Source organism: Harpegnathos saltator, unplaced genomic scaffold (genome assembly GCF_003227715.2).
Source record: "Harpegnathos saltator strain DR-91 unplaced genomic scaffold, Hsal_v8.6 scaffold626, whole genome shotgun sequence".
NCBI lineage: Eukaryota > Metazoa > Arthropoda > Insecta > Hymenoptera > Formicidae > Harpegnathos > Harpegnathos saltator.
The window spans coordinates 47,043-65,840 of record NW_020230456.1 but is presented as its reverse complement, the minus strand read 5'-3'; the positions used below and the strand labels follow the sequence as shown (position 1 = coordinate 65,840).

General features: G+C 47.3%; 1 protein-coding gene across 4 annotated transcripts in view; it reads right to left on the bottom strand.

Moving 5' to 3' along the window:
• LOC105181737 (carcinine transporter) overlaps positions 1–18,798 on the bottom strand; it is a 43,234-nt gene that overhangs the window by 1,338 nt on the left and 23,098 nt on the right. For 3 of the 4 annotated variants that reach the window (XM_011138711.2, XM_025304550.1, XM_025304549.1), the window contains exons 2-9: positions 6,544–6,802; positions 3,769–3,979; positions 2,559–2,817; positions 2,071–2,263; positions 1,754–1,972; positions 1,032–1,246; positions 626–801; positions 56–228 (exon numbers count right to left, since the gene is read on the bottom strand). In XM_011138711.2, coding sequence (XP_011137013.1) covers positions 56–228; positions 626–801; positions 1,032–1,246; positions 1,754–1,972; positions 2,071–2,263; positions 2,559–2,817; positions 3,769–3,979; positions 6,544–6,791 — 1,694 coding nt within the window. In that variant the 5' untranslated portion in view covers positions 6,792–6,802. Of the gene's footprint in view, positions 1–55; positions 229–625; positions 802–1,031; positions 1,247–1,753; positions 1,973–2,070; positions 2,264–2,558; positions 2,818–3,768; positions 3,980–6,543; positions 6,803–8,625; positions 9,014–18,798 lie in introns of those variants that run through there. The other variant, XM_011138710.3, reaches the window with a different exon arrangement.

Sequence of the window (18,798 nt, the reverse complement as noted above, 5' to 3'; positions counted from 1 at the left end):
TCTTATTTTTATTTGCATTCGGCTGGAAAAAAAGAAATTGTCGGCGAGGACTTACGAGGATATGCAGGGTATCCACCAGAAGCTCTGGTCAATGCCAAAGTCGTTGCCTTCCTGCAGAGTTTCGGGCAAGTCTTGGTTCAAGGTCTCCGGTAATGTCAGTGTCAGGAACGCATCCACGAACGACAGCAAGCCGAGAACTATCAGCGGCAGAGACGGATGCACATCGGCCTGGAACCAGCGACACATTTTTCATTTGTTGTAACTTTCTTTTCCATTTACTGCAATTTTCACCGAGGAAAATCCACAAGTAATAGAACCGAAACGTTTGAACCGAACACGTTAAAGTATATTTTTGTTTCTTTTAGGTATCATCAGTTTCCTCTATGTATTAATATTTCTCTCGAGCAACACAACGCTGGCTCTTACTAGCCTCTACATTTGTTACTTGATTGTATACTTGACGAGCCGATTTATCTTCTATAGAAACGAAACATTGTTGACACACATTAATTATTCATTTTCCCTGCACTGTTTTTCTTTTCCTTTTGTCTTTTCTTTTCTCTTTCGTTTCCTCGAATCGTTTTCAGCGAATCTCGCTGAAAAAGATCTCCCAGGGAATACTCACCAAATAAATCACGTAGGGGCCGACTATGTGAGCGATGTAGCCAATAATGTGAATCAGCGACACTCCTTGCGCCCGTACCACGGTCGGCAACATTTCAGCCGCGTATTGGAAACCGATATTTGCGGCGACATTGACACCAAGGCGCGCCAAGATCGCCATGGTGACGGTTAATACACCTGAAATATCGTGTAAATGCAACGTACTGAAAGTACCGGTTGCGCCGGATTGGAGTTTGCTCCGATGAAACTTGAAGCTTTGACCGTAATAAAGCGCGACGGGCAAACGGCAAGCTGAATTTTTTCCGTCGACACTTTTCCTTCTTCTTCTTCTTCTATCGTTTTACATTTATCGTGACTTAAAGCTTCGACGGACAATTAGCAAAACGCTAATAGTCGACGCAACTCACCGGGAGGAGTCAAGAGCGCGATTAAGGAGAAAACGCCGCATGTGAACATCGAGGCGAAGCCCATCCATCGTCTGCCCCATCTATCGAGGAAAAGTGCCAGGAGAATCGCGGCCGGAAGCTCGGTCATGGCGGCCAAGGAGAAGGATGTGAATACATCGGGATCCAGCAACTTCATGTTCCAAACATGTCCGTCGAACACCCAGATGATCAAGAGCCTGTGAAGCGAATACATTAATTCAATTCAAACGAGAAAATATCTTGCGGAGCGTACAACATTTCGTAGGCGTTATCGTCGTTCTGCAAGATAATTATTCAGGAGAAACATTTCTGTCCATGTAAGCAGAACCTTTCGTCGCCCGGGGAGCAGGTGAAAACCCGTTTGTAAAAATAATAATGGAAAGATAAGGAAAAGAAAGATAAGATAAAAATAATGAAAAGATAACAAATAGAAATGAGACTTTCTTGTGGGAGCTTTTTTCGTCAGTCCGTAGTCCTCAACTGTCGCAGCCGAATCTTAACTGCCGAGCAGTTGAGTGCTCGGAGGGCGAGTCTTTCCGATAACATGGACGTCATTTCTCGAATTTTCGTCTGGTCGGTTGCACAAACTGAAACCAACGTCCTTACTCGACTCTTATTAGCCGACTCTTAGCGATTGAATGTCTGATAGCCTCAATGCTCAAGTTTCGTTCGATTGAATTCACTTCTCATTTCGTGATATTTACCAATAAATGATGAGAATAACGGTGATACGAGCCAGCCGTGGCAACTTGAAGAGATGCAACACGGTGTACTGATTGTACGATTGGTCCTTCTCAATCATCGCCTTGCAGCTCTTCTCGAACTCCTCGAACACCTCCGGCTTCACCTCCTTGCCGTTGACCTTGGCGAATTTCTTCAGCATGTCGATCGCCTTGTCTATTTTGCCGTTTATAATGTACCATCTGTGAACGATATTCCCAAAGGGATTCATTAGCACTGAGTGCACTTCAACGAAGTGTTCGATGATGACCAGCGTCGTAGAGGGTGAGAAAGCAATTACCGTGCACTTTCCGGAACAATCCATGGTCCCAGGAAGGCGACGATCATCGGGAATGCGGTAACGACGCTTAAGATTCTCCAGTCAGCGAGCCAATACGCAATCCACGGTAGAATACTGGCGGCGATGGCAAAGTAAATTCCGAAGGACATGTTCGCCACCAAAGTTCTATACTTTGGGCCGACATACTCGATCACTGCGACAAGAAAAGTATGACGGCGTTATTCGCAGTAATTTCTGCAGGATCGAGATTCTACCGCAGTATGTGTCAGACTTAGGAAGAGTAACTCATTGCTCGTAACTCTTTGCAAGTTACTTTTTTCTTCTTTTCAGTAACAACAACTTGGTGACGATTAGATTTTCATCGGTAATGAAAATCCGATACCTACCTGCGCCTATCCTCAAGGGGCTGCTTCGTTAAGACAGAAAATTCGTCTCAGTCTCTGATAATTATCCTCGCTTTATACATTTATTCTCACGGTAATACATACCTATAATGAAGAGAACGTTGAAGCAGTTGTCGAAAGACGAGCCGACAATCAGCCTCGCGATGCAGAAGGACCAGAAGCTGTTGCAGAAGGCGGTCGCGATCGAAGCGAAGAATCCCACGGCGTTGCAGGAGACCAACGCCGGTATTCTGCCATAATGGTCGGCTATGTAGCCGAATATGAAGCCGCCGATGATGCTGCCGACGAAGAAGGCCGACTGGGCCGCGGAGCCGAGGAAGGTCTTGTCGCAGACCCATTCGAGCTGACAAAATCGCACACGTTATCGCAGTCGCTCGTGATAAAGACTATTTCGCATATAATTAAGATATTTCTGGTTTTAACCCGTTGGGTTAAAACAAATAAAAATTAATTAATCGCTATTAATAGCTTCGCCGTCATCGCTTTTTCTCCGACATCTTCGTAAAGGTCGAGTTCTGTGCTTCGGTATTCGAGATTCTGCGAGAGAAGTTATGCATTTTAAAGCCGGTCCCGGTGTATTTTGTAAGGAGAAGAACAAAGGAGACTGTGACACGTGCGAGCACTCTCTTCGTATTTCAACAAGCGATGATCAACAAATTTATCAAACGATTAACTCCGTCGTCCGATAGGATCTGAGGACTCGTGTCAGAAAATAGCACCAAGCGAGAGTAAAAGTATTGCTTGCTAGAAACAACATTCTGCACGCAAAACCCGAGAGATTTAGCACGTGTACCAAACGCTTAGACCTTTCCCGAAGCTTCTTCTCGATCAGAAATGTTGATAAGCAGCGACAAGTCCACAGACACTTCGAGCATGCTTGAATCGCACCTGGACACACGTTCTCAGCGATTACACACGTTTCATTCCACTACGCTAATTGCGTAGTAAATTAAATGCGTTAGTTTCATATATTCAGACTGAAGGCAAACATCGAGCACGTCGAGAGCGCTTTCGGCTTTCGGCCAATCTGTATTCTCTTCTGCAACCTTTTGTCATTAGAGAAGTCTTCAGGCAGGTCGAAAACGCGTTTGGTAGATATGTGTACATGTGTCAGTTTCGCCGGGTTCGCGTGTAAAGAATAATAATGTTTACCAATAACATTTGCAACGTAATTGCGTTACTTTCGTTCAGTCGACTCCGCCGACTCCGTCGTCGACACAAGGATGCAAGGACTTGCTATATACTCGCGAGAAGATAAGCGTTCTCATTAAGCGCACATGATGGAGCTACCTACCTCGGCAGCGATGGAGGCGTACGGTATCATGGTGTGATTGAAGGTCCAGCCTTGCTTGCACTTTACCGTCGGCCACGATAGATTCGCCTTCCTGACACCCTGCTCGAGCAGTTCGGTGTAATTCACGTCGTACATGTAGCATCTTGAGAACGGCGTAGCGCTTTCCAGCTGCAGTTCCTCCTTGGTTGCCGGCGGTATCGCTATCGAGATTCTGCGGACATGAATGCGACGACAATGCCCGATACGTCTAATTTCCCGGCGTCGCGTGGTCGCGTCGCGATTTTACAATCGCGCCGATAAAAGGCGTGCACGCGCGCGAAGAAAGAAAAAGGGAAGGAAAAAGACTGGCCGTTAAACCTGCGTCGTGTCGCATTGCGATTATGTCGGGTGGCTCATATTATGCGCATCTTGCACCTGCGGCAGGATGAGCGAGCGAATTTTTCGCAGCGTCCGTTCGCACGAGTGGGTACGATGTAATCCCGCGCGTGGACACGTTTTCCAGGACCTTCGCGCCAGGACACAACGCTCGGAATGGGAATTGGCATGTTTGTCGTCCGACTATCGTGCCAAGTGGTAAGCCCGTTCTCTTATATCCAAACACGAGTTCTATATCTAGAATTGTAGACTTGCGTACACAAACTACGCCTTCTTATAGGCTCGAAGACATGAAGGGAAAATATTTTTTAGGGAGATTCCAGAGAGAAGAGATTTGAAGGTACAAAAGAGAGATAGCTGCATTCCTTCCCGAGCTTGCTATCTTCGCCTAGCATTCTCCAACAGGAATGAAGTTGGTGGAAGGTCGAATTCTTGAAGCACAGACCGTTCCTCCCGGATATAGCCTTGCAAACTCTTATGAAGTCTATGGTCGGTGTCTATGTTCAGAACCGGCGTGATGGCCTCAACATTTCACGCGAATACTAGAATGTCTTTTAATTACGCGACACGATTTATTTTAGTGTCCAGAAGAGAACGATTGGGAAATTTCGCGCTTTTCCTTCGCCGATAACATCAAATAGAAAATCGTGTCCGATAAAATAAGAATTCGAAAATGATGAGCGGGAAAGATATTGGGAGAACTTGGAAATTTTCCACTTAGAATCACGTAATTAACGTCATTATACTTCTAAGATTTCGTTAGACTTTGGAAAATCGAACTGGGTTCCAGTCGGAGAAACTTTCTACGCGGGATCGCTTTTCCGGCTCATTTGTATTCGATGCAACAGCGAGATCTTCCTTCGATTCTTGCCGACGGCGGAGATGGCCGTCCGGAATTGCGGGCAATTTTAGCGCATCGCATCGCCGAATAATCTCGCGGCTCGCGTGAGAGGAGGCGTCGTAAAAAATCCGCTCTTCCAGGCGATCGCTCGGCGAAGAGAAGGAGGACGACTGTATCGCTGGCTCGGGGAGCCCTGCTTCTGGAATCCCTTCGAGGTCGACGGGCAAACAGGTTTTCCGTGTAACCTGAGACACGGAGAAATCAACGATTGACTGATCTGAATCACGCGGCGGCCGCACGACGGCGGATTTTCCGCGTGATGCCCGGTATGACTGATCCGTGCGACACGCTCCGTTGACAACGTCGGCCGGCTCGGTTTTACTCCGATTTCTCGTCATACGTGAATATAAGAAGAGTGGTGATAAGAAATGGAAAGGCGCGAGAATATAAGAAGAGACCGCGTCCCGTCGCGTCGCGTCGCGTCGGCTCGCGTGAGAAACCGACGGCCGCGCCGGGAAACGCCGAGCGACCAAATGATCGGCGTTGAAGGAGCTGAAACTTCACCTCTCGCGGGTGTATTTCCTCTCCTCTCGATCGACGCGCGCGTTACGTCACGCGCAAAAAATGCAATTACATCCTTGCAGTCTGGCGCAGAAAATGTACGAGAAACGCATAATCGTGCAGCCGACAGAAAAGCTTATTTTCTTGCGAAACGAGAACGAAATTATGCGTTCGACAGGAAAAAAAATCCTAATCATTGTCTTGTATAATACAAAAAAGCATTAACTGAGCCATTCAAATGCGCGTCAGTATGCGATAAGATATTATTACCGGAAATGCACGTGTAAAATTACCACCGGGAGCATACGTGACTCTGACGGTTGATATACTTTACGTGACCGTGACTTTTCATCGGTTTATAAAACGCGTTGGAAATTTAACTGCTGGACAGAAGAAACAAACAAGCCGCGATAAAAAAGTCGACAACGAGCGAGAAACTCCGCGTCGGCCCCGTCGAGAATCTTCGACTCGTGTATCCGTACATGCATTGTTCGCGATGAGCAAAGAAGACGAATGAGCAAGCAGCCGTTCGAAAAATCCACGCGCGAGGAAGAACGCGAGAATTCGGGACACCCAGTATATGTGCAAAAAATCCGGCAGGCATAGGGGCGAGTTTAAATATAGGCCGGCCGAACCGTGGCTCTCGGTCTCGGTCAGCCGGGAACCTTGAACTGTCGTTATGAATTTAAGGCGAAAGGGAGTTCCGTCTCGTCGCGTCCTGAATTCCCTTTCATCCTCGGACTTTCACGTCGGGCCGATTGCCGAACCTCGCCTACTTCGCCATCCTCGCGCGTGTCAGCGGTCATTTCCGCACGTCTCTGCGGAAGTCCGCGAGATCGCCAGTCCCGCTCCGAAATCTTTCCCTCTTTCTTTCCGAAAGTCTGCGCTTTACTCGGAGATGCGCGAAGAGCGCAACGCTGGCATGCTTATCGGCCTGATAACGATCACTTAATCAATAAATCGCCACGTAAAGAGGGGGCGACTTCATCATCACTCACTGCTCGTAGTCGGTGAGATTCCAATGCTCCAGCTCCGGCACGGTGCACCAGTGCTCGGCGGGGACGAGGGTGATGAAGAACTGCGCGAAGTACAGGAAAGCGTAGACGAAGGTGAACGGCAGCAGTAGGAAGAACAGGAACCATTGGTACCTGCTAGCTTCGCCGACGTACGGCAGGACGTCGTCGAAGTTCTCGATCTTCTTCGTCTTGCCCTCCTCGACCTTCGTGGATTCGACCATGGCTGTCATTGTCGCGATGTCTGGAACACGAACGGGAATTCTCATCTCGCGCGTCGCCACGAAAAGGTTCACGTGAATGAGGAAGATCTCCGGCCGGCATTTACACAAAGAAGCGGTCTCGTCGGCGCTGAACGTGACGGTACGATAACGGCACGCGGGAACAAAGCTGAAGATGCATAATGCGACGCCGGAGAACACCGGCTCTGCATTCTTCCGATAATAAGCCGAGCGAATCCGCGGTTACTCGCGCAAGCGATCGAACGACGAAAGAACGAGCAGCAGAGGCGCGGCGATTACGATGTCTTCGACGGCGAAGCGACCTGGCGTCGCGATTAGCGAGCCGGTCGAGTCAAAATGTATTCGTTACAATGAAAAGTTGTCGTATAAAAATATCGTTGGAATGCCGAGGAGACGAGCGAAGGCGACGAGCAGCTCGAGAGAGGAGGAATTCGCGCAGCTTCACACTTAGCTCCGCAAATATGAGCAGTATAATAATGAGGCAGGCGCATTATATCGACGTTACATACAAAAAATTGGTATCTTTTTTCCCTTTCTCTCTCTCTCTCTCTCTCTCTCTCTGCCCGCTCTCGTCAGCCGCTCCGGTCGCAATTTGGCAGCAATTTCGCGCGCTGCTTCCGAAATGACGAATGCACCATTCGGCTGTCGGCGACGAGTCCGGAGAGCGTTTTCGCGCGCGAGCTTTCAGACGCGAGTAACCGCGAGAAGTGCAACGACGCGGATTATGCGTTCGCGTCGCATACGCTAAATGAGGAATTGTAACAGCTGACGGGCGTGGAAAATTTACGAGATCTCCACGAATGCCGTCGCGTCGGCGCGAGGGCGCGTGAGAGCGCGATAATTGCACGCGCGCCGATATTGCTGCCGATAATATACGAGGACAATTAAGCGTTTAATAAAAATATTAGCGCTGACAACGGCGTGAGCTATTTGCTAGAACCGATGTACGTGCGGCGCCAGGAGAGGATTAATCTTAATGACGACGCGGTTCAAGTCGCGTTGCGAAATAGACCAACAACAAAAATGCAGTGGCGGCGCAACCGCAAAAACGATGCAGCCTTGTTAGCGTGCGGCGCGTGAAGCTAGATTTCGTACTGATCCTTGAATACACGGTTCGGCTCTCGGACGGTACTCGCAACAATAACGATGCCGTGGTGCACAATTGATCCTTCGGACCGTCGTCCGCGGCGGCCCAGTTCGCCGCTGCGCGTTTGCGCCGCTATTGCTACCTGCGGGCTTCCCTAATGCGACGTGAAAAGCGAGACACGAATGATGTCGAGCAAATAAGCATTCGACGTTCACAATACGACGTTTACGAATCGTTAATGAGACAGATTATCTTTAGCAATTAATATTCCTCGGTTGACGCGTTCCAATTGCCGCTCGCGCTGGCTATTACCTCGTGTTGTCGATTTTTAATATTTTACTTCCTTCCCGCCTCCTCGCTAATTGTCTTATTAATGCCCTCTTGCAACCGCCGCTTTTTGCAATCTACCAACCGTAAATTTCGTAGTGTGACGTTCCTTTTTCCACACGGCAAAAAGAAACGTCGCATGGCAATATGAGCGTGAAGCATGTCGACGCTAATGAAATAATCGGAAGCGAGCGACAAGAGCAACAGGTTTGGTAGGTGCGGGGAAAGAGAATCCCCTTGTGAACCCCCTTTCCTCGACTGCTCGGTCGTTCGACTACGTTGCGTTGAAAAACCGACGCGAATCTCGCCGTGAGCGACGTAAACACGGAGCAGCCGGCGCGTGTCGACGAAAAATGATACCCCGGCAAATCGAGCGGGACACGTCGGCGAAAAATCCAAGCGAATCTTTACCTGTAGAGAAGGCTCTCTCGCACAAAGGACGACGCGCCGCAGGATCAGCGCACGCTGTGTGGCCACGCAGCTACGAGATTTATTAATCCACAGGACTCGGCAGACTCACACTTTACGGCAAGCGAGGGGAAAGGACAGCCGAACGAAAATACGAAAAAAGGATCCCGAACCGGACTTGCGCGGCTTTCGAATCGATCGCGCTCGCACGTGACTCTCTCTCTCTCTCGCGCTGGAGATCGCGCTCCTGCGCACGTGGTGGCTCCTGCGCGTGGACGTCGAGAAAATCTCGCTCGGTGCCTCCCTTGACTCTCGTTCGCGTGCGACTCGTGTTCTCCGCCGGTTTTTCGGACGATCACGCACTACATCGTCGTTTTGAGAGGGCGCGTGTAGACTGTCGACGGTGCGGCCGTTTGGTGGGGCTTTATAGCCTTCCACGACACGAAACTGTTCTTCCCCACCTCGATAGAGCCGGGATCCGATAAACGCGAACGGCCGGAGGGCCCGTCATCGTCGGCGGCGGCGGCGGCGGCGGCGGCAGCGGCGGCAGTGAATCGCGGGCCCATGACGTCACTGGAGAACGCCAGCGTCTCTCCGGGGGTTTTCTCGAGTCAACACGCACGCGACGAAGCTGCCGTTCGATCTTTCCTGCGATCGCTTTCCGCGGACGTCATCGAACACGCGCGAACGTGATTTCCTCCTTCTCCGTCGCGGCTCGACATTTCGCGGCTGCCGCGCGCAGATGAGTGTACAGGTGCGCAGGTGCGCAGGTAAGACAGGCGGCAGGTCGTCGAGACCGGCGGAAGACTTGGGAAAGGGTGCGTGTATGCGTCAATCACCGAGTATTTTCCTGAGAAAGTCCTGAGAGAGAGGGGAGGGGGGAATCTATCACGATAGCTGGGAGAATCAAAGACTGATACTCCCGACGACGTCGACGTCAGAGAAAATCGAGATGCGAGATTAGAGTGATGGAAATGCATTGCTCGCACGCACGCACGCACGCACGCACGCACGTACTCGCGGACTCGTTGCCTCGTTTCTGAAGGAAATCGGGAAAATCCTTTCTTCGCCTTCGGCGATTTCTCGCGTCGCTCGATCGAACGCTGTGCTATTGAGCAAATAGTCCAACGACTTTAAAGGCGTCCGTCTCGCGCCACACGTGTGCGACGCATCGATTTTTACGAGAGACTCGCGCGATTGTGATAATTTCTTTATGTATGCACGCGAATTTTTTTATGCGAACAAACGTGGGATATCCATCTTCGAGTATTACATAAAAAAAAAAAAGAAAAAAAAGTAGTAGAACAAAATAATACGTAATAGACGAATTTCCAGATGAGCGATAAAAGCGAACGTATCAATAGGAATATTAATCTTGATCTGCATCGAAGAGAAACATAGAGGAACGACGTTTGTACAGATGTCTCAGCAAGATTTCAGTATCTCGCTCGACAAACATCGAAGGATCACACGCGACTGGAAACAGTGATGAGTATCGTTTCCATCTTCTCGGATATCCCGAATTTCACTTGATTTAACCACAATCTGACTTTAATCAACTTGGCTCTAATCAATTTGACTTTATTTATATCCTGCTATAATTTCACTTTAATTCCATTACAATTTCACTTCCACAATTTGACTTTCAATTTTTATTTGATCTGATTTGGACTTTACATTGACTACAATTCGACTTGCATCCGGCTTTAATCTCTAATACTAACTGCAATTTAATTCGTCTAGCAGAATACATAAGGAATTAATCGCAAAGTTAACAATCCAATCTTCAGGATCTTTAAGAGATTCTTCGGAAACTTCTGGGAACTTCGGTAACTCAATCAACTTCCGTTACCAGCATCGCTTATGCGTGTGACCATGATACTTTTATTTCTATATTTACACACACACACACAAACGAAATCTGTTTTATAGCGTTATATAAAAAAAAATACAAAATGTTCCGCGAGATAAACCGTGTAAGTGAGTCGTTGTAGCGAACGTAGTAAATTGACAAACTCAAACATGCCAGAAATACTTTTTTTATTTGAACGAACATTCTCGATATCACGAATGATCGATGTGTATTCGCAAGGTTGTGTGCGCAGGCAGTTTTCGCTGGAACGCATATTTTGTAAATTTCATTTTGACGGTAAGCAAGGTAAAGATATTATCGGCTCAAACAGACAGGGGATGACATTCATTTCCAAGTGAGAAATTTCCAATATGTGTTTTGTTTTAACATGTCTTACAGAGATAACTTGTTTCGAAGTACCGAGTAGCAATATGAAAATCACCGAGTCTAGTAAGGAGAATAAGATAAGATACAATCGTGCCACAAATAGTCACGAAGAAATATTAAACAATTTATTTGAGTTACAGGAGCGAGAAAAAGAGGAAGAAAGAAGGGGGAGGGGGGACGAAGCAGAAGGAAGAGACTCGTCACTCGCGAAGTAAATCCGCGATGAATTTGCACCCAGCGCGTTTATTAGCAGCCGTGCGTGTACAGACCGCGTGTGTGTGTGTGTGTGTGTGTTCGTGTTCTAATAAAAATATAAAACAATTTATAAACACAGATGATGTCAAAATCAGAGAGTTTGCGTCACTCGAGTGAATCGTGCTGAATGACGTGTAATCGAGCTCGACACCAACCGCATCGAGACATGCAAATTTGAACGATCTCGCAGTCGAGGATCGGTTCGTGAAAGCGATTTTGCATAATAACAACGTGAGAAATACGCGAAATTCCGTTAATAAGAATTATAGTTCGCCGTCATTAAGCAATCGATCCTCTTCCTCCTCGTCGTCGCGCCAACAACAAATTTTCCTTGTCTACTAATTGCTTCGCTTTGCATTTGGCCGTTAATGTTCTTGCGTGTGTTAATATCCGCGCTTATATATTTTCCGAAGCAATTTCGCTTTAGTTTCAGACGAAACAACCGCCGATAATTGTTTTCAGATAAGCAGAAATTACACGACCAAAATATCAGCTCGACGGAAAACGGTCAACTCGGATATACGAAGGTAGTCCCAGAAGTAACTGGCCTGACGTATAGATAGCGGTTGTTGTTTGTTGTTTGAGAAGAATGACTATGGTAGAAAGTACCAACCTTATAAAGCTTAAGTTTGAAGACGCTATACGTTGTTTAGTATTTGCTTGGCAGCCATCAATAGTGAACGCTCTCAGTGAATTTGTAAACATGAAAAAAATTGGTCATCGTTATGTGATACAATACTTTCATTTGGAAGGCCTCAGTCCAACCAATACAATATCAAACAATATCAATCAACGTTATCTAGGGTTATCAGGGTTTTTTGATTACCTCTTAACGTCAGCTACCTGACGCTCCACGCTCATGACATTCTCCTCTCCCTAGATAACGTTAAGAGGTAATCAAAAAACAATATCAAAGCGGAGCTAGATTCTACTCTGGGGAAGTCTGCTCCTTCATTTACAACAGTAAAATATTGAGTGGCAGAGTTTAAACGAGGCCGTACGAGCTGCCAAGACGAACATCGCAGTGGTCGACCAAATGAGGTGACCACGTCAGAAACGGTGAAGAAAATCCACAAAATGGTATTGGATGACCGTGCGACTGAGAGTGCGCGAGTTAGCAGACATGGTAGGCGTTTCAAAAAGTGCTGTACATCGCATATTGACTGAAAATTTGGACATGAGAAAGCTGTGCGCAAGATTGCAAGGGTGCCGCGATTGGAAGAAAAACAGCGTCGTGAGGATGTTTCAATCGAGTGTTTGGCGAAGTTTCGCAGCAATAAAGCCGAGTTTTTGCGTCGATTCATAACCATGGATGAAACATGGGTCCATCACTTCACACCTGAGACGAAGGAACAGTCAAAACAATGGACACCAAGGTGGCTTGATGGCTATTTTGAGGAGCCCGACGATTCCCACTATAAACAGGGTATCGAAGCTATTGAACATCGCTGGGAAAAGTGTATTGAGCTAAAAGGAAACTATGTAGAGAAATAAAGATATTTTTTCCCAAATTTTTTGTGTTTTCTTTGTTAGGTCCGGTACTTCTGGGACTACCCTCGTACGCGCAGCAGGCGACAGGTAGCGCTTTAATTTTTCACGGGACGTATCTTCCGATACGTCACGCGTATTCGGCCGTGCTCGAGAGACGACGAAGACGACGACCTTGATCGGCAAAACATGCGTAGGGAAATCCCAAGACCCGATATAGAATGCCGGTTCGGAGAAGATATCGCAGAGGAACGTCGTCGATAGAGCCTCAAAAGATACGACTGAACGGGCAGAACCGGTTGACGGACGCGTGTGATAGTGGACGAGCGGCTTCGCGGGGTGAACGCGGAGGAATTACCTACGCATCGAATTTGTGGTATTTTCAGGAAAACGAGCAAGATTCGCAAAGAGAGAGGCGAGGCGAGCAGCTCTCGCGCCGACTTGCCGAGCGACGTTCAACGCGGCCGTCTAAATACCGGTCGACGGCGAACAGCGCGCTCTGCTTCCGCATAAAAATCGCCTATCACAGACAAATCGATTATATCGGCCGGCGGCGTTACGTAAGTGACGACGACAACACGCCATTTCAATCGCGGCTGCTGCCGCGCGAGCGACACGATTCCGACACGCCGACGAAAATTAAATGAATTCGGCGCCGCCGGGACGAAATAACAGCTGTGCCTAAAACTAATTGGATCGACCCGGCCGATATCAATTGTAGCGAGCTACGATCCGAACGATCGGAGCCGAAGAATACGCCGCGGTGTGTATGCGAGCCCCACGTGCTCCGCTGCAACTCGTCCTTGCGTCTTGCGAAGCAATTGCAATAATTGCGTAAAGTGCCCGGACCTTAACGAGCCACTCTCGCGAGAGAAGACGACACGCGAAACGACTTAACGTTTCAGCAGTCGCGGAATTACGGGCGTGTATCGAAAGCGTGTCAAAATCCGCGTCTTTCGGTTCCAAGTAAGCGAACACAGAGAACGGTGCAAGCCGTCGCAAACGCCCGACGGAAAGGCGATTTTTTCAGTCCCACGGCACGACTCGTGCTAATACCGTTTTTTTAGTACCGTTAATATTTTGTCGCGCGCGCGGTCATTAGACCGTGGATCGTGATTGGAAATTACTGGGTTGTGCGATGAATAATTTGAGAATTTTCCGAGGTGAGATGAAGCGATCGGCACTGTTATGTTGTGATTGTGCTATAAAACGATACATACCCGCCGTTTCTCGCACGCATCATGTCATGAAAGTATAACGACGTGAATGTATAATCGCTACATCATACTTGAAAAATCCGATAATCCGCTTGTTGCGCAATCCAATGCATTAAAGGCACATTACTCGTCGCGGTAATATTATCCAAGCGCGTTAGTGCCGCTGGTCGAACAATCATTAAACTACGAATTCGAGATTATTGGGCAGTGCAATAAATAATTAGAGATTTTTCCCTGGCAAGATGAAACCATTGCATCTTTATGTTGAGATAATTTGGACGCGACGACCGCGTCTGATCCACAATCTTCCGCCATCTCTCGCCCGCGTTATTTGAAGAAAGAATTGTGACGGTTATAAAAAAAATACGAAATTTCATTATACTTGGGAAGTCCGAAATCTCGCTCGCTGTATATATACGATCCGACGTATTAAAAATACATTATTTGACATAACGACACTGTCCAAGCGCGCTCGCCGATGAATCCAGCCGATGAATCCATCGCGAGCGGACTTGGAAGAAATCTCTTCTCACGCAGCGAGCGCTAAACACTCCTAGATGATTATCGGACGTGTACAAAGCGCATTTTTTTACTCTCTAATTGATTATTAAGTACATTAAATTAGATTATACGCGATTGTTACGCGATGAATTGAATAGCAGCATGCATCATACGTGCAGTAATCGTTTCCCGGAGAGACACCGCCGCGCCGCGAGAAATGCGCTCGCGGGCTTCCGCGAGCTTCTGAATCCTTACAGACGCAAGGCCGCGCGAGAATGCGATCGTGATCGCGCCAGCTACTCGCCCGGATCGGTTTAATTCAAGTGCGTCGAGACGTGTGGGTGTTACAACGACACGGTCGTATGTAAGAGCGCAAAGCCTGTGCGTTCTCCGGTAACTCCTCCTATTTATTTATCTAATCGCGCAAAGTTTTGAATTCCGCGCATCTGACGAAGGTGGATGCAAGTGTGTATGTTGCGTCACATACACACATGCGCGCACGTACGCACGCACACGTTTACGTGCTACGTAATAAGAGAGGACAGACGCCCGTCAAAGTAAGAAAAGGTCGTCGTTCCACGAATAGCTTGCGTACGACGCGCGTAAATATATGCTATTTAACATACAGATAAATCAAGAGATAATGATAAGCCATCTTAGGCTTTATCGCCTCTTTTTCCTAGCGCTATTAATTCGAAGCTTCCAGCGAAAGAAATTCGCTTCGTCGCGCTGACTACCTTCACCGTCTCGATCGACTGTCTTGAAAAGTGGGAGATAATGAAATATGTCCTAAATTAAGAAAACAAGAAAAGAGCTGCAGAAGTTGCCAAGATACTTTCCACCGATAGAGCGAAGCTAGTCCCATATAATGAAAGCCGCGTTTTCCTCGTCTTATTAGGTGTGCACTGCAAACTCGAGTGTGTTATTTTGACGCGTATAAGCTGAAGTTTCCTTTACGCGTATCTTGTTGTCTTAAATCACGTCGTTTAACGCGTTTAAACGCGTTAAGCGATATCGAAATGCATCAAATGACGTAATTTCAGACGATAAGAAACGCGTGAAGAAAGTTTCAGCTTATACGTGTCAAAATAACACACTCGGGTTTGCAGTGTGAACAGCGGTTTTTCTTTCTTTCTTTTTCCCGCATTTGCCTTCAAAGACCCTGCTGGCTTGATTGAGGAACTGTTAGCGGTAGAAAAAATTATCTTTGCGGCGGGCGCTTTGGTTCTTCCTTCGGCGCTTCGAAGAGCATTTTCGTCTGTTATCATCGGATTAATTGATATGCGCAAACAAATTTCGCGCTTCCGCGAGGTAATGCCGCAAGAGAGAGAGAGAGAGAGAGAGAGAGAGAAAGAGTTCCAGCTTCCGTAAAAATATTAAGATATATTGATGATAAAAAATCGGATCAAGGTTAATTATAATATAATCGTCTGTATGTATAAGGTCCTCTCTCGACAATTCATTTTCTTATTCCGTTGATATTACATATCCGAGTAAATACTTTATCCGTTCATCGCCAAATGTATTCACGTATACTGTGTGGCGTGCAATTAAATTCTAATACGCTCCTACGTGCTGAGCGTATTCCGTATTTCACGTGCTGTTGATAACTTTTAACATCTCATGCTCACTCGCATCATCTCCCCATTATTATCATCGATACGACGTTCAGTGAATGAATCTGCCTACTTAATTTACGACAACCTAATGTAGCTGTATTTGTTTGTGAATTCGTTCCATGATAACATCTTCGGCTCAATCCGCCAGGAATAAAGCAATTAACAACCAGACGAGCTAGTCATAATTCATCGGCGAATCTAGATAGCAACAATATGGAGAAAGATTTCCGCGGTAATGCGCTAACGCGATCAATTTCACCCGGCTCTACTAAAAAGATTTCATTTCCACGGAAATGACGTGCGGCAGCCTCTAATTAACGAAGCGCAGGAATACTAATTTATATAACAAAGCGCCACGTACAGTCCGTCTCTCGCCAGAGGCCGGAAAAGACGTTCGGCACGTTTCTTTCGATACACGAATTAACGACGTCACTGTGGCAAATCGGCGCGCAAAACCGCAACGACGCAAATCTCATCGGATGTACTCTTTTCTTATATCAAGCGTAATTTTAAAAAATTCGAGATTCCCGAATAAGAAAATTCTCGACTAGAGAAGAACCCCTGCGCATTCGAGAGATTGGAAGAACTGAGAGAGAGAGAGAGAGAGAGAGAGAGAAAGAGAGAATCTCAAGAGCGCAAAATCAACATTATGGCGGCGACTGTTTTTAGGAGGCTCGAAATCACCCCAGCTCGATCATTATGATCCACTGTAGCGCTAGCCGCACAAGTTACAGCATGAGTCGTCGGCTGTTGCCGACGCAAAAAGCAGCGCAAGAAATCAGGAATAGTAGCGCGGGCGGCGGTATACGTTGACGATTAAATTCAATGCCAGCGGTCACGCGTACGGATCGATCGGAACAAAGGCACGCGATCCTTTATGGGGACCTTTTTTGCCGAAAGTAGGAAACGTATCGCAGCCTCCGCGCTCTTGCCCGCGCGCGAAAAGAGCGCCTTTATAAACGCACACGCTTTATGTAATCGTGGCGTTCGCGGAAAAACGAATATTCCCGGCACGGCGAGCATTTCCACCGTCGCGGAGCGTTCCTTAATCCGCCGCTCGGCGAGCGGGGGATACGTTTCCTGCACAACGATAAATTGTGCACATTGTAATGTGATACTGTAACATGCTCCACAACATTGTCGACGATCCAGCCATTGTAGCAGCGATTAGATGTTGTACCTGCGGTTGATGATCTAATCGCTGGAATCTAATCGAAGATAATCAGGAAATTTATTCCAATTACTTGCATAATTTGCTTATAATTGCTTATCGCCTCGACGGAAGTTTCAAGAAAATTTTCTAATTCGGCGTGGTTAATTATTCAGCACTCTATTTTAATCAACATGAGAAATATTTCATTGTATTTGATTGCCAAGCATTACAGCAGTTTTTCTATTCAAGTTTCTTCTTGGCGTTTATCACGCTATTGCGGATTACTGAATGACGAAAGTAAGGTATTCCCGCGTATCGCGTATACATGTGTTTGCAGTTATGCAGGATATATTTAGGGTATATGACGGGACAGATGTTACTTTCGAGATTATCTCAAGGGCGTATTCCACAGGCTAATTGCCGTCGCTCGAGCTCGGCAGCCCTTCATCCCAGATCGATATTCGCGAGGATTATTTTCTTTATTTTTAGCCTGCCAGCCTGCCGCGTTCTACGTGACCTAATCTAATCCGCACTCCTACGTCCGCTCCTTTAGGAAGTCCTTGAAAATGTCAATGCGGTCTCGCTCGGGTGGTTCAGTCGATAGCACGTAGAACCCGCTCCGTTCGGAAAAAAACAGGATCGATTGTTCCATCGCGTAGAATCGCTGAGAATCGATGCATATGTATCGAGGTTGTTCTCACGGTGTCATCACGGCTGTATCTTCTTTCTCTTTAATATCCAGGAAATCCGTACGAGATTCATACATACAAATATACACACACGCGCATGCACGAACACACGTATACACTTTTCCGTAACGACAAATGATACGAGCGCGATATTTCACGTCGCTGCGTCTCCCGTGAAGAGAGAGAGAGAGAGAGAGAGAGAGAGAGAGAGAGAGAGAGAGAGAGAGAGAGAGACAGAGAGAGACACGTCTCTCTCGAGGCGTGCTAAATCGCTTGTTATTCCCCAGCAGTTATCTCCGATCGCTGATTAACGCTTTCAACGGCCGCAGCTTTACGTTTCGCCAGAGCGCTCATTACACCGTACGACACATCGCATTTCCCGACGCGATCGCGTAGAAATAATCATCGGGCCGGAAAGTCAAAGCGAGAGATACACACACGGCACGACGTTCCGTGCGCCCGCCGAAAAACATCCTCGGCTATCGACGTGTCGTCCTGACGTAGTCTGTTCGCCTTAAGCCCGTGTCACACTACGGATTGAAGATCAAGGATTGCGGATTGAAGATTGAAATTTGATCAATCGGAATAAAGCGAATCAAAACCGAAGTTCGTTGATTTGTCGAAATCTAATCTTCAATCCGCAATCCTTGATTTTCAATCCGTAGTGTGACACGGGCTTTACACGTCGTCACTCCGACGTCGCGAGCCCGTCGACGGGTCCATCTTATCGTCGGCTTCCCCGCGAATCTCTCGGCGATTTCGTGCCATGGCATTCAAATGAATTCAGATACATCATCAATAATTCATTAAGCGGTTTGTCAAGGACAGGAATCATGGAAGCATGATTCACAGCGTCGCGAGGATCGTCGCCGTGAAGGCGTCGGAGACGAGGGGGAGGGCGGTGCATTTAGGTAAACATCCGATCGATACTTCTTACGCGTGCCTGCCCACCTCTTGCGAAAACTCCCTACAAAGAAGCTCCTTCCGTGATGAACGACAGATTCACCCCCTGAGG